At 43.3% G+C, this 13,660-nt stretch overlaps 2 protein-coding genes across 11 annotated transcripts in view; one reads left to right on the top strand and one right to left on the bottom strand.

Annotated features, from left to right (window-relative positions):
• Positions 1 to 10,801, top strand: part of AGPAT4 (1-acylglycerol-3-phosphate O-acyltransferase 4) — a 77,305-nt gene extending 66,504 nt beyond the window's left edge. For all 5 annotated transcript variants that reach the window (XM_049801656.1, XM_049801657.1, XM_049801655.1 and 2 more), the window contains exon 9: positions 7,974 to 10,801. In XM_049801656.1, coding sequence (XP_049657613.1) covers positions 7,974 to 8,065 — 92 coding nt within the window. In that variant the 3' untranslated portion in view covers positions 8,066 to 10,801. The remainder of the gene's footprint in view (positions 1 to 7,973) is intronic.
• Positions 10,802 to 11,976: 1,175 nt separating this feature from the next.
• The window catches only part of MAP3K4 (mitogen-activated protein kinase kinase kinase 4), a 74,898-nt gene continuing 73,214 nt past the window's right edge, over positions 11,977 to 13,660 (bottom strand). For 5 of the 6 annotated variants that reach the window (XM_049801630.1, XM_049801632.1, XM_049801631.1 and 2 more), the window contains 2 exons: positions 13,478 to 13,657; positions 11,978 to 12,507 (listed from right to left, as the gene is read on the bottom strand). In XM_049801630.1, coding sequence (XP_049657587.1) covers positions 12,487 to 12,507; positions 13,478 to 13,657 — 201 coding nt within the window. In that variant the 3' untranslated portion in view covers positions 11,978 to 12,486. Of the gene's footprint in view, positions 12,508 to 13,477; positions 13,658 to 13,660 lie in introns of all 6 variants that reach the window. The other variant, XM_049801634.1, reaches the window with a different exon arrangement.

Genomic DNA, 13,660 nt, shown 5'->3' with positions numbered 1-13,660 from the left:
GGCTTCATCACCTTAACATCCGTGTATATTACTATCACCCTTTGAGAAAGAAACAGAACTTCACAGTCCCTCTGGCTCTGAGTAAACTTGGATGCAGAGATAGTGGAGTTAGCTTAAAAAGCCATGTTCAAAATAACAACAGAGAAAATGGGGAAACATGAAATGTTTTCTTGTCTCAGAAGTGCATCTAGAAGCGCATCTTTGCTTTCCACCTAGGAAGTTGTTCCTAGCACATATTTCTTTGCATTCTCAGAAGTCTGAATCTTGAGCAGGCCCCATGCTAGTCTGATCCAAATGAATTAACTAATGTCCTTTTGCCCATCTGTGAAGAGCTTGATATGGTAGGCACACAATGTTCTTTTTCAGAAAGTGCTCACCAAATCAAACACTGCGTAAGCTACTGTGGGAGCTTCTTACAAAGATAATTGGAGAAGGAAGAATTTGTGTGTGTGTGTGTATGTGCATGTGCGCAGGAAATTTGCTTCCTGATGCTTTGGGCCAGAGGAAGGAAAAGAAGAGCAAGGATAAGGTCCATCATAAGAGTTGGTACATTAATGTGGGCAAGGTAGAGCAAAAGGGAGGGAAATCCTGTGCTCTGGTCCTCACCTGGAGAAATTGTTGGTGCTTTTTACCCTGGGAGTGTTTTATGTAAAGAGTGTAAGAATTTCTTGGAGCAGTGACTACAACTTAGAAGCACCTTTTTTCACCCACCTTACTTGTTGGAAGGCACAAGTAGTGTGTGTGTGTGTGTGTGTCCCTTCTCTGACTGGTGAATAGGATAGGAGTGAAGAGTGAGCTTTATGGTTGGGGGTGCTCCTCGGGAACAGGAGTTACGGGGTTCAAATCGCCCTCAGTTGCAGAGAAAGGTCTATTAGTCTCCCCTATGCTCTGGTTCAAAATGGATATACAACAATGGGCGGGATGAGGTATGGCACCATTGCAAATGCTACCTCCCTGGCAATAGCGCTCAAGAGGGCATTTGTTCTGCCTTTGGAAGAAATGCTGGTATAGTCTATGTTTGGTACTGGGCTGTGAAACAATGGCCTAATGGGGCACTGAAGCTTAGCTGTTGCAAAATTTTTTAATTTCTAATCTTTCCTTCAGGATTTTCCTCTTAATTCAGTTTCTCCACTCAGTGGGCTGTTTGTTCAGGTGCCATTCCAAGGTGCCTCGTTCCTTGTGTACCCTCCACAGGGAGCCTCACTGCATAACTTGGGGTTTCTGGATTTTAACCTCAGGGCTGATTCTTTAATGCTTGGCATTGTGGCATCAGACATGTTTCTGGATTTAGCCCTTATTAATTTAGTTGAGTGACACTTCACCCCCCACCCTAAGTCTGATACCATCTTGCCATTAGTGCCCTTTACAACTAAGTCATGTCTTCTCTCTATCAGGAAATGAGGGAAAGAACCTGTGAAGAAAATAAGCTATGATTCTACTACGAATGGACAGCAAAAGAGCCCTTTTTTTTCTTTTTCTTTTTTCTTGCTGTCTTACTTCCCACTTAGCTTTCTTCTGCTTCTAGCCACAAGGAAAGATTAACAAGCAGGATGGTGTGAGTCCTTTTTTGAATGCAGTGATAATCCAAAGGACTTGTTCTCAGGTTATTTGTAATGCTGGAGCTAACAGAAAACTACAGCCGCAGTCTGCTGCCAGAATGAACGCCTGAGGTCCCAGGCTGCAAAAGCACAACTGAGGAACACATTAAGAATGGTGAGATTAATGGGACACTGTGCAATGTGCATTGCTGCCCCATACATATCCACCACATTTGTGGGACGGTACAGGTTGCAGTCCTTTGCAACCTGTCAGAGACCCCTGAGCTTAGCGACAGCTCTGTTCTCTCTCTGAATACCTGGTGTGATCAAACCCAAAGTGCTTGTAATTGGCCAGGATTTGAGTCGCAGCAGAAGATGCTGCATTGCCTGTACTAGAGGCTGTCACCTGATTAGACTCAGCCAGCCACCTCTTGCTGATGAGCAGGCGGAAAGAAAGATGATGTTGTCACTTATTAGCAGATAGCAGCCGCTGGGAAGCTGTGGAGGGAAGAGAATCTGTGGAAGTGGAAGGAAGCTCAGCCTTCTGTAAAAACAAACGAAAAGCAGAGCTGGTTTATGCTGGTCACTTAAAAGTGGATGTGTCCTTACTCGCCAAAAGAGCAACAGTTCCCTTTGTATGTTTTAGTCTGTATCTCTTTTAAAGCAATGTTACTGCTACTTGGGAATCATTGGCCTCATTCTGTGGAAGCATCTCAACTGCAGCTAAAGCTGTTGCGTTGTTGTAGCCAATAGCTGAGTTTCTGTAGCAGGGCTGTTCTCCCAAAACTGTGCTTTTTATTCTGAGAGGTGTATCTATGTCATGAATGTCCTGGGAGGGATGCAGCTGTCTTCTGACAGAGGAGCAACCAGTATTTTATGTTGCAGTTCTGCCTCCAGCTTTAGGCAAGGTCTCAGAAGTGACTTTGGCAATGGCTGGGACGTAGCAGTAGATGAACACAAATGTACCTTGGAGGTTGTGACTCTTGCTGCCAGTTGAAACTGTCTGCTTGGCAGATCCAGTTTGTAGCGAAGCAGGGAGGACTGGATTTGCTGTCTTCCAGTGTGAGTGGTAGTTGGTACCGGGTGGCTTAACAATTAAAGAGGAAGCTTTTTCTGTAAACCAGAGGGATTTCTTTACCATTGTGATCAGATGATGAAGCTGCCTTTTCACATTGCTCCTAGTAGACCGTTTCCCTCTGTTCATTAACTGAAGCAGCATAGGTAGCATTTGGGACGTTATTTTTTGGTATGGCAATTTGACAGCTCACCTGATACTCTGGAATCAAGAAGCTTATTGCAGTCCCTAATAGCCCATTATAGGTCAATTGCTGTTTCTAAGGGCAGATTTCAGTACCTGATAACATCACCTTTATTAGCATAGGTGCAGATAGCACAAGATGTGCATAACCCTTCAGTGATGGGAAAGAGCAGAGAAACTAGGAGGTCCTTCTACCTGGTACCCTCTGCTTTTTTTCTAGAGTATCATTTGTCTTTTGGACAGTCTCTGCTAATTGTGGTCTCCAGTAAAACACCTACTGGCTTGTAAGTAACTGGAAAGGTGGAAAGCATGGTAAAAGAAATGCCCCAGCGCGGTCAAGCTGAAGTGAAAGCACTGTAATACCTCAGACCCTAACTCTCAGATCCAAGGAATGAATAACCAATGTATATATAGCTCTGCTGGTTCAGCTCAAACACTTTCAGCCCTAAATAAACAATGTCTCCTCTTTATGCTGAGAATGCTGAGCCATCCCCTCTTGCTTTGCTGTGCAGCAGTTTGGCTATTTATACTCATAACAATCATTGCATTGTGCTAATATCTAACTACCAGTCTGGGACCAGGAGCCCTTTGTGATACTACTTGAACCAACACAAGGCGGTCCCTGCTTGCTCCAGAGGTTAAATGCTCAAGCAGTTTGAGGGACAAAAGTCTCTTCTGAAAACTGGCTTTAGTTTCACAGGACAGCCACATGGCAAGAGATTTACGTACTTAGCTTACAACTGCTATTTAAAACTTGGGGCTGATATTTAGTGTTAAAGCAATTGGCAAGTCTGTCAGTGTCAGTATTTGTATTTGGCAGCCGCTTCTTTTTTGCCTCCTTCTGCTTCCCCAATCTCATTTGACTCCAAAGAACCCAGCGTTAGGTTGCCTTTCATGTTTTGGTAATTTGTGTTGAAGAGGACAACCTTCATGCTCTAGAAGTATTTTATTATAGAGCTGTCAACAGCAGTTAAAAGGAGATTGTTGCTTCTGTATGCAAAAGATGAGAGGGCTTCTCTTGGCTTTTAAATGAAGAAGTAGCTCTTACATGTCTAATGCTAAAAGCGTAATGGCATCTGGGCTTATGGCGTGGAGCCAGCAGTTAAGTATCAGTTACAGGCAAGAGAAGTATTTCATTTGAACCACGCATAAGTAGTAATGAGCCAGCTTTGATTCTGCAGGAGCTGTTGTATGTCTGCTATACAGTATGTCCACAGTGCTATTAGAAAACCTGTTTCTGTGGATCACAGTACAAACTGTGTGTAAGTCCTTGGTGACTTGACAGTGTCCAAGTGCAGAATATGGACCAAAGGGTCGAAGCACAATGTGATCTGGGCAGCAAGGCTGTCGATGCCCATAGGCTGAGATGAGTGGAAGGTGAGGAGACCACAAACCAGCATTGTTACAGTAAGTTTTACAACAGCAGGAGGATACAAACCGTGTGTAGGATTCTGCCTGTGTTGATTGTGCCTGTTGGTGGAGCTGCCAGACAATCTGGCCTTTCAGCCTGGTGCCTAAAACTGGTTGGTTTTGGGGGTATTTTTTGTTTGGTGTTTTTTTTTTTTTTGTTACTTGCTTGTTTCCTCTCCTTAATAGTACATAAGATATGCCCTAAATGGCAATTTCTACCATTCATATAAGCTTTAATTGTACAAATATTCATTTCAATGTATACCCTATATAACTCAGGTCTACAGCAGAGTATATGTGGGACATTTTTGTACCCCTACCTGTTGTGCTGCTTATTGCACTTGGTGTGTGGTACAAGCCCCAGATAACATGAGAAGAAATCCTGAGGTGTGAGAGAAGAGGTGAAAATCCTCTGCTGAGCTAAGTTTTTTGCTGAGGGAAGTGGTACTATGTGTCGAGATGGGGGTTTTCTTGGAGCTTAAAAAGTGTTCTAGGAAAGAGATTCCATTGTTGGCTCTGTCGATTTGTGTTAGCTCAGCCCTCCCTGGGTCCCACCACTCTGGCAGGCAGAGCAGGTCCTCAGCAACCTCCTGCAACTTTTGGCTGGTGGGTCATGATGGGCAGAAAGATGGCAGGAGCTCAGTTACCTTCTGCAGTTTGCCATGGAGCAGTGCAGGAATGCCTCAGCTGATAGCTTTTCTCTCCTGCTCTTCTCAGAATGGGCTTAAACTCTCACAGCTGACTAAGTTAGGCACAATTCCTGCTCGATCTCCCTTTCTCCCCTTCCTTGTAGTAAAAAACCCTTTAAGTTTCCCTTAGTATAGTTGTATTTAAAACAACAGCAGAATAAATCCTTAAACATGATGGTATCACCAGGGTATGCACTAAGGCTCCAGGAGGGTTGAGGAGAGGAGGCAGGCAGTGCAGGGAAAAACCACTGAGGCACCCCTGCACGTACTCCACTTTGCTTCCACGGGCTTGGCAAACATGAGCAGTCCCTTCTCCTTGCACCCCACCTTCTCCAGGGTGCTGAGGGCTGTAGGGTGAAATGAGGACAGAAGGGCAGTGGCAGCTTCCACCAGGGAGCAAAGGAGAAGGGAAAAACAAACCAACCAAACTGAACTGCTGAACTAGGTATTTCTCGGTGTCCAGGCAGTGGCATTTCTCAAACTGGATGAAATCCTCAATGTGCTCTGTGGTTGCTATAACAGCTGCTCTTACTTATGCTTTGTCCATACCCAGGTGCTGTTTCTATCCCTCCTGGTTAAAGTCTTAATGCATGCTTACTATTATGTTACAATCCCAGACTGCAGGCTAAATGTTGGATCTTCCTCTCGTCTTCCCTAGCTCATGGCCGTTCAAATGTCAGAGATGTTTTTTTTCTTTTCTATGTGTGAAACCCTTCACTTGTCCCAGTGGCATGCATTTCCATTCACAGACTAACAGTGGAGCGTGACAGTCTCCCTTTCTGGGCTGTTCACTGCACAGCTATCTGCCTGTGAGAGAACCCTGCTTTCCTCCCGTCTCGGCAGCCAGGAGACCCGAGGGCAGCCCCATGGGCAGCCCAGCTTCCCCGTTGCACCACTGTCTGTTCAGCCATGGCTGTGTCGCATCATGTGTGACTCATGTCTGGTATCCAATTACCACCTGCACTTCTGAAAACTGTCAATTTACTGTCATACTACAAAACACGAGTGTGTAGTTGACTGGTTTGGTTTCAAGTGCTGGTATTTTGAAAGAATAAAATACACAGTGCCTTTCATGCAAGCCAGTCAAACAGAAGACAATAGCTGAGGTGGGAAGGCACCTCTGGAGATCAGCTAGTCCAAAGCCCCAGCTCAGAGCAGGGTCAGCTTCAGCAGGTTGCTCAGGGCTGTGTCCCATCGATGGGGATTCCACAGCCTCCCTGGGCAGCCTGTGCCAGTGTTCCATCACCTGCACAGTAAAGACTTTTTTCTTCCTTTTTTTACTTATGCTTAGAGGGAACCTCTAGTGTTTCATTGCCTTCTGTCCTGTCACTGGGCACCACTGAGAAGAGCCTGGCTCCGTCCGCTTTACACCCTCCTTTCAGATATTTATGCACACGGATAAGATCACACTGCACTTCTCCAGGCTGTGAACAGTCCCAGCTCGCTCAGCCTCTCCTCATACGAAGGATGCTCCCTCCGCTCCCTTAATCATCTCTGTGGCCTTCACTGGCCTCACTAGCATGTCCGTGTCTCTCTTGTACTGGGGAACCCAAACTGGACCCAGCACTCCAGATGTGCCTCACCAGTGCTGAGCAGGGTGGGAAGGATCATCTCCCTTGACCTGCTGAAACACTCTTTCTAATGGAGCTCTGGGCAGCTTCATACTCCTTTCCCACAAGGACACACTGCTGGCACCTACCAGGAAGCCCAGGTCCTTCTCTGCAGAGCTGCTTTCTAGCCTATCTTACTTAATATATATTTGGCTTTTTCAAGTTGCCTTACCTACTTACAGTTATAATATTTGTTCAATAGTCTGTGCTCCACTTTAGAACAGGTTGCTTGAAGCACAAGAGAAACAGCTATTTAAAAAAGTGATGGTTTTGCATGGTTGAAGGGGTAGTGCCAGGTTACAGCTGGCCAAGCAAGCAACTTAGTAAAGCACTGGTTACCAGCTGACAGCCCTCTCCCATTCCTGTGCTGAAAAGCAGCAAATGCCATGACACAGGGTGTTGTATCATCAGCCCTCGTAGTGGTGCAAAGCCTCCGGATTCTCTTGGTGATCTCGGGGTCTGACTTGACCATAAAGAGGCCTTTGGCTGGTAAGGAATTGTTCCGGGTCATATTAAAGAGGTAAAGACTGATGGGAATGAGACATTGTGAGCACCTCACAGGACTAGGTCTTTTCACCATCAGTCAGCAAGAAACTGGGAGTTGGAGGCTTAGGGGGGAGGTTCCTGGCTTTCTTGGGGTTTTTTTGGAAAAAGCATTTGGAGCAGAGGGCAGGTGTTTGTGATGCCCAGGTAGGTTTAGGCCTGAAAGAAGTGTGGCAGTTTTGGATATACACAGTAGCTGAGCAGAAGTTTGGGGAGTAACAGCTGTGAGGGGAGGGGAAGGCCAAGGCCTTAGGCTAAGTTGTGTTTAACTTAAACAGTCGCTTCAGGGACCACAAGTTATATAAAAAAACCCCAACCATCAGTCCCTGTGCATGGTAAATTATTGCCACTAAATCAACTATAAAAGTCTTTTAAATTAACTTGGCCTCTTGTAATGGACTGTTCCATGAGCAGTAGTTAAAAAAATACCACAACTTAATTTTTGTTGTTGTTTATGAAGATCTGAAGTGCCTTCTTTGCACTTGCTCATGCTCTTCCAGGCATGGGGCTGTTGAAAGCAGGCACAATTCCCTTCCCCTGTCACACCTCGCATGTGGATACATTAGTACAGCTTGTCACTCAACTCCTGGGAGGCAGTAACACCACTGGCCCCAAAGCACCCCCTTCTCCCAGCCAGCCTTGTCTAAGGTTTAACAGGGCTGAGCACATCATGCCTGTGCCTCCCACCCCTGTGCTGCTTCACATAGCCTCTTTCTTCCCTGCTGGTGGGGGAGGTCACGGCTAGTCTGGGGCCAGCAAACTAGAAGCTTCCTTAATGAAATAATGCTGTGGGGGCTGCTTATGTGATACAGGGGCGTACTTTTCAACGAAGGTGAAGTAGGGGTAGTTACTACTAATGCTGTGCTGCTGTACAGGCCTTCAATTTCTGTCTGCAAACTGCTTTTGTTCTTTATTTTTGTTGCAGCTTCTGTTGGTGTCAGATGGATGATAGGCGTTACAGAAATTAATAAGGGCTCCACCTATGGCAACAATGACAACAAGCAGAAACAAAAGTAGTGTCTTCAGACTGCTTCAATCCAAAGGGAACAAATGCAACTTCTGAAAACTCAAGTGCATATCATGGTCCTTCAAGTGAGATCGAAGGGAGCGTAGGATGAGCAATTGCCATGCGTATCTGAATTTGTGCTCCTGTTATTTTTCTCTGGGGGTTTGGGCTGGATGACACGCTTGAAAGATGCACTCCTTCGTACACTCTCCACAACAGGTTTGCATTTGTTTGTTTGGTTTGTTTTCCTATAAAGTGTCTTAAGTTTTGAAGAAAAAAAAATTAAATTCCAGTATGCTTATATGATGAGACTCTACCTGGAAACTAACTGGAGCTGCAGCCTTTATCTTTCTTAACTTGCTCTAAGGAATGGATTAATGTCAGAAGATTGTTACAAGATGATTAAAATTGATAGTTGTGTAGATCACTTGTTAACAGTTTAACAACCATAATCTGTCAATGTTTAAATACGGTAAGACGCTCTGCTTGGTTATACCAGTATTGGACTGAAGCAGCTCTACTGAACTGGCAGAACTGCAGTAGAGTTTTTCTACATCTGTAACTTATTCCCACAGTGTACACCACATGGACCCTCTGAAACTTCAGCCAGCCCCCAGCTAAGGGCCCACTGGGTTAGATCAGAGCCTTGCAGTGGCATAACCTGGAGTGGAATTTGGCCTTGCAGCCTCAACAGAGCTATGTTACACACTGCCACATTTGTCCCCAGGCGATGCATCAGAGGGATGGCCAAAACCTGTACTACTTTTGAGAGTAAATGCCATTTATAGTTTGGAAAAACTGAGGTAACAGAATTCCTTTCAGCTTTAAACACTTGATTAAAGTTCTAACTTTAAAAAGCCTTCCTAACAATGGTGGAAACAAAACACGGGGTATGCTGTATAACTAAGTAATGCAAAGCATGCATTAAAAGTTATGCCTCACACCCATACTGTTGTGATCCCAATTAAAGCTGCTTGTCTGTCTTTTCTGATAAATTAATTTACATGGTGCCTCGTAACAGTCAGCCTGAGGTAATAGTTAAATTATCTTTTGCTTTTCTTTTGCGGAGAAAAGGGGAAGTAGGAGAGAGTATTGGTATGGCTTAAGAGTTTTTTATGGCTGTCTGGACTTGCTTTGACACCCTTCTGAATTAAATAAAATAGAATCAAGCTCCTTGGGAAAACAGTGTTGTTCTGACATCTCTGCTACTGATTCCAGGGCAGCCTCCTCTTGTTTTTAAACTTCAAGGATTAAGGATATGCAAGTTACCAAAAAGAGCTTTTTTCTACAGAAAAAAATGGAGATTATGATTAATTTCAATTATGATTGAAAAAACCCCAGTCCTTTAAAATTTAAAGATACTGATGCTGAGCAGTGGAGATTATGATTGGCACTTTCAGTGATGGTACATTTTCATTGCACATGGGACTAAACCATGATAGTCTGGGACTGAAGAGCCTGTGTGTCTCTAGAGAAGAAAGCGAGCAGTCTTAGTTCTAGCAGCTGGAATAAAAAATCATTTCTCTTTTCCTGTAACAAAACTGAGGCCAGAAGAAACAGGGGCTAATACAACAAAATGAGAATCATTCCATGAAATATGCATTTGCTGTTCAGTACATCAGATCATCTAGAAACTAGTCTTTTTAATATGCAGCACCTAAAGAACAGGTGGAGTAAGTGCTTTTAGCATGGGGCAGTAAGTCAAGTTTTTCAAGAGTGGAGGCAATAAAACGTACACTGTGAAGGAACAGTGACTAGTCTGGGGGGCTCTTTTCCCTACCTGCATTCCCTGTGCTCTGAAGGTTTCTGGAATAGGTTGTATGATGTCATGAATGTAAACATGGGCTTTAGTGTCGTTTTCCCAACACATGAAATAGAGCCTCAGCCCAGAAAATAGTGCCGTGCTTAGAAAGCTGTTCTTTCAATAAAGCTTGTGTCCTGCACTCTATGTGCTAAAACAATATTAACAGTGGAAAACTGAATATTACAACCTGTAGTAGTGTCTGAAGGTCCAGCTATCCCGTAGTAATGCATCAGGCATGTTAATAAGCCAGACCTGGAGACCCTGTACACAAGACTGAAAATGGTTGGGGGTGGGAAGAGAAAAAGATCTCTCCAAGCACGTTACTGTAAGCCTTACCTGCCAGATCCAGCGGGCTTTTCTCAGGGTGGTAGAACGAACCCTCTGTGCAGGAGTGAGCAGTTCTGAGCAGCAAATATGTTTTCCTGTAGTGCTAGAGACTAGCTTTTTTGCCTTTTTAAAGAGCCACTGATAGAACATGCTGGTAGGGAGACACTTAACATTCCTTATGAATCTTAGTCCTTTCCTCTCCAACTGCATGCAGCGTCACTTCTCCCAGAGGAAAACACCAAACATACACCTACTTTGGAAGGAGCATTTAGACTATTTCATACCCATTTCCCTGGGACCGACCCTTAGAAGAGGCTGAGGGCTAAACACACCACTCCTGGATCCGTCCTCCTAAGCACTTCTATAAGTCCCAGCACATAAGGATTGCACCAGTGGGCCCTTCCAGCGTTCCCTGGCAAACAGAAAGCTTAAAAGTACTTGCCAAAGTTACACTAGTCCAGTTCACTGTATTAAAAGAATGACATCATTACAGAGCAGCGTTTGCCCCTCATCCCCACAAGCAACTGTATGTTCTACAACTGCCTTAACAAAAGTAGTCTTAACGTTTGTTTATACAAAAATAAAAGTATAAAAAGCTGACATGCAGTGAATGAGTTTTCTTTTGGTCAGCAACAACAAACTAGTAACAGTTTACTTTTCACCTTTATCCCCTGACTCCTAAAAGCTGTCCACAGTTCCTCTCTGCATACAAGGGCACCTGAAACAAGGCAAATGAGGATACAAACTGCTCGGATACTTCTGATATACTGCAAAGCAAAGCACATGGCAGGCCAGGGGGGAATTTTACCTCAGGTATTTTCATAGTCCATGACAACATACTTCCCCTCCTATCGTAACTGAAAATAAAGAACTGAAGAGAAGGGAAAGTCTTTGTTTAAATTCAACATTGTATTTTTGAGATCCTAGATACAGTGCACTGGTAACCTGCACAGTGAGGCTCATGCTTTTCTAGATTTAAATGTCAGATTTTATGACACCTGAAACAAACCAAAGATTTGTGGATTAAGAGGAGAGAGAGGACTTCTTTAGAATAAAGCCAAATATTAAAAGCAAGTAAGTTCACTACTTCATCAGTTAGTTACCCATTTTAAGGTCTAAAGCTATAACAGGAAAATGTAAACTTGCAGTAATGCCTACAAGTAACAGTTTTAAGTAAGTCAGTCATCTGTTTGTAATTAATAGCAAGTCAAACAAAATAACTAGATCAAGTGTTGCAGATTGCTGCTTCTAATTGCTAACCACTTCTAACCTCTCTCCATTTTCTGAGACCAATGACAAGTGGGGTGGTGAGGAAATCAAAGTCCAAGATCAGAAATTGGTTTTAAAAAGCTAACCTTAAGAAAGTTCTTGGTTTTGCCAAATGGAACAAAAGAATAATCTTAACCAATTCTCCTCTTGGCCACAGAAGGGCCATGCAGACCACTCCCTGTTCACAGTACTCACATTCAAGAAGTTATTTCAGACCACGACTCCATTATCCCTTATATGACAGGTAGTGTCGGGAATTGCACATCACCTTATTTCTTCAGGAGAGGATGAAGGGGGCAACCTTAATTCTATTATGACCTGTGTAAGAAGCACCTTACACTGCACATGTTGAACTTGACAAAACATGGACTATTGCAGTAAGAGAAGCTTATTCCAGTTTGGTTAGCTTAGCAGTATTAAACAAGCGTTGAAAAATTTTAAAATGTGACACCACCCCACATACTTATTTTGAGAAGAAAAACCCTTCAACAACAACTCCTAAAATAAACCATTTATTGAGAAAAAACTTTTTTTAAAATTTCATTAATCAGCCTTGTGCATAACAAATCTGAAGCTTGCCAAAAACAAATAAAACAAAAAACCAGTAAAAGTTCACAGTCAGTGCACTCAACAAACAGATTAAAAAACAAGGTCCATAACGCCTGATAACACTACAGCATTTTCTGAACCTAAAGAGTTCAAAAATACTACATATTTATTAACATTACAGTTCTCAATCAAATGAGAAACAGGAGAAAGAACAAAAAAAAAAAATGTATGGTCCATATACAGTAGTAATGGCACTTTCACTGAAACATGCAGCTTCTTCCAACTTGCAGACACTGTCACATGAGCAACATGTGCCAAGTAAAACATACAGGAGCAGCAGAGAAAGTGACGCTCGTCACTTGTGCAGTCTTCGTAAGTTCAACTTTTATACTGTTTCTCAGCACAGTCTTTATGTAAATATTACATACAGTAGTGATTAAAAGATATCTTGCCAGAATAAAAAAGGCCAGAGAGTGAAAAACTTCATTCTTCATCTGTGCAAACCTGTGAAGGGGACAAAAGGCAATTAATTCAATCGTTTCCCTGCTGCAGCAAGAAGATGACAATGCATCAGTTTCTTCAGCACCTTCACTGAACATCCTTGAAGCTTTCTTCTTTCTCCCTTGTCACACAGATAATGTGTTTATATGTGAATACTGATGTTTCCACTGTCACCATGCAACTCTTGTGTGCCTACAGAAGCATTCTGCCTCTGTGATGGATGGGATCTGGCTACAGTTGCAATGACGAGGGGGATGGGTGTGATGATCCCAAACACTCTTGTTGAACCAGAATACCAAAATGAACAACTTTATGCTTGGCAACTGGGACAAAATTCAATAACCTACTGTGTGCTCCTACTTCTTCAAAAAAAGGAAGTTACTGATACACCTAAATTTGTAGCTGTGAATATTTGTCTATTCTTAAGCAAAGAATCAAACGACAGTTCATGCAAGAACTGCAGATTGTTATGCCAGTTGCCAGATAAACATACAAAGTGAACTTAACATTAAGTATGAACTTAAAAGAAAAGCAGACCCTTGCACTGAAGAATGGTAGAGTTCTTACGCATGTGCTTGTTTCACTTTTTATGGAGGGGACCCTTATCTCTACACTATAGAAGTCTGTGCATATGTACTCACTAAAATTTTAGGCACGGAGGCCTTGGCAGATCCAAATAACTACCACCAAGTTGAAGCTTGACAAGTCTTTTTAACATAAAGATAATGCATCTCAAAACAGCAGTGAAAGTTGATTGCATGGTACACACCAGATTTTTAGTCAAATGTTTGCTAGCAACATCAACATGTGCTTCTGAAAAGTTGCCATACCTTGTTTTCTGGACAGCATCAACTTGATACCAGTCTCCCACCTTGATACAAAGCCCTGTGGCATAGCTGCAAACGATTAAGCCAACTAAAAGCTGTTTCCAATTCCCATCTACAGTCTTTGGAGCCAAAGCCATGAGACAAACCTTGACAAAAGGATGATCGAGGAGCTGGCTGGCCGTCCACCTCATCTTTGGGTCACTTTCCAGGCAGTGGCAAAGGAAGTCTTTCCCTTCTGGGCTCACTTTGTCAGGAATAGGAGGTTTATGACCCATCCCGACTTTATACATGATCTGGAAGTTGTGCTCATATTCGTGCCAAGGCCTCTG

The sequence above is a fragment of the Accipiter gentilis genome, chromosome 5, assembly GCF_929443795.1.
Source record: "Accipiter gentilis chromosome 5, bAccGen1.1, whole genome shotgun sequence".
In the NCBI taxonomy this organism is placed as follows: Eukaryota; Metazoa; Chordata; class Aves; order Accipitriformes; family Accipitridae; genus Astur; species Astur gentilis.
The sequence above is the reverse complement of the archived record's forward strand: the minus strand, read 5'-3'. Positions and strand labels throughout refer to the sequence as shown.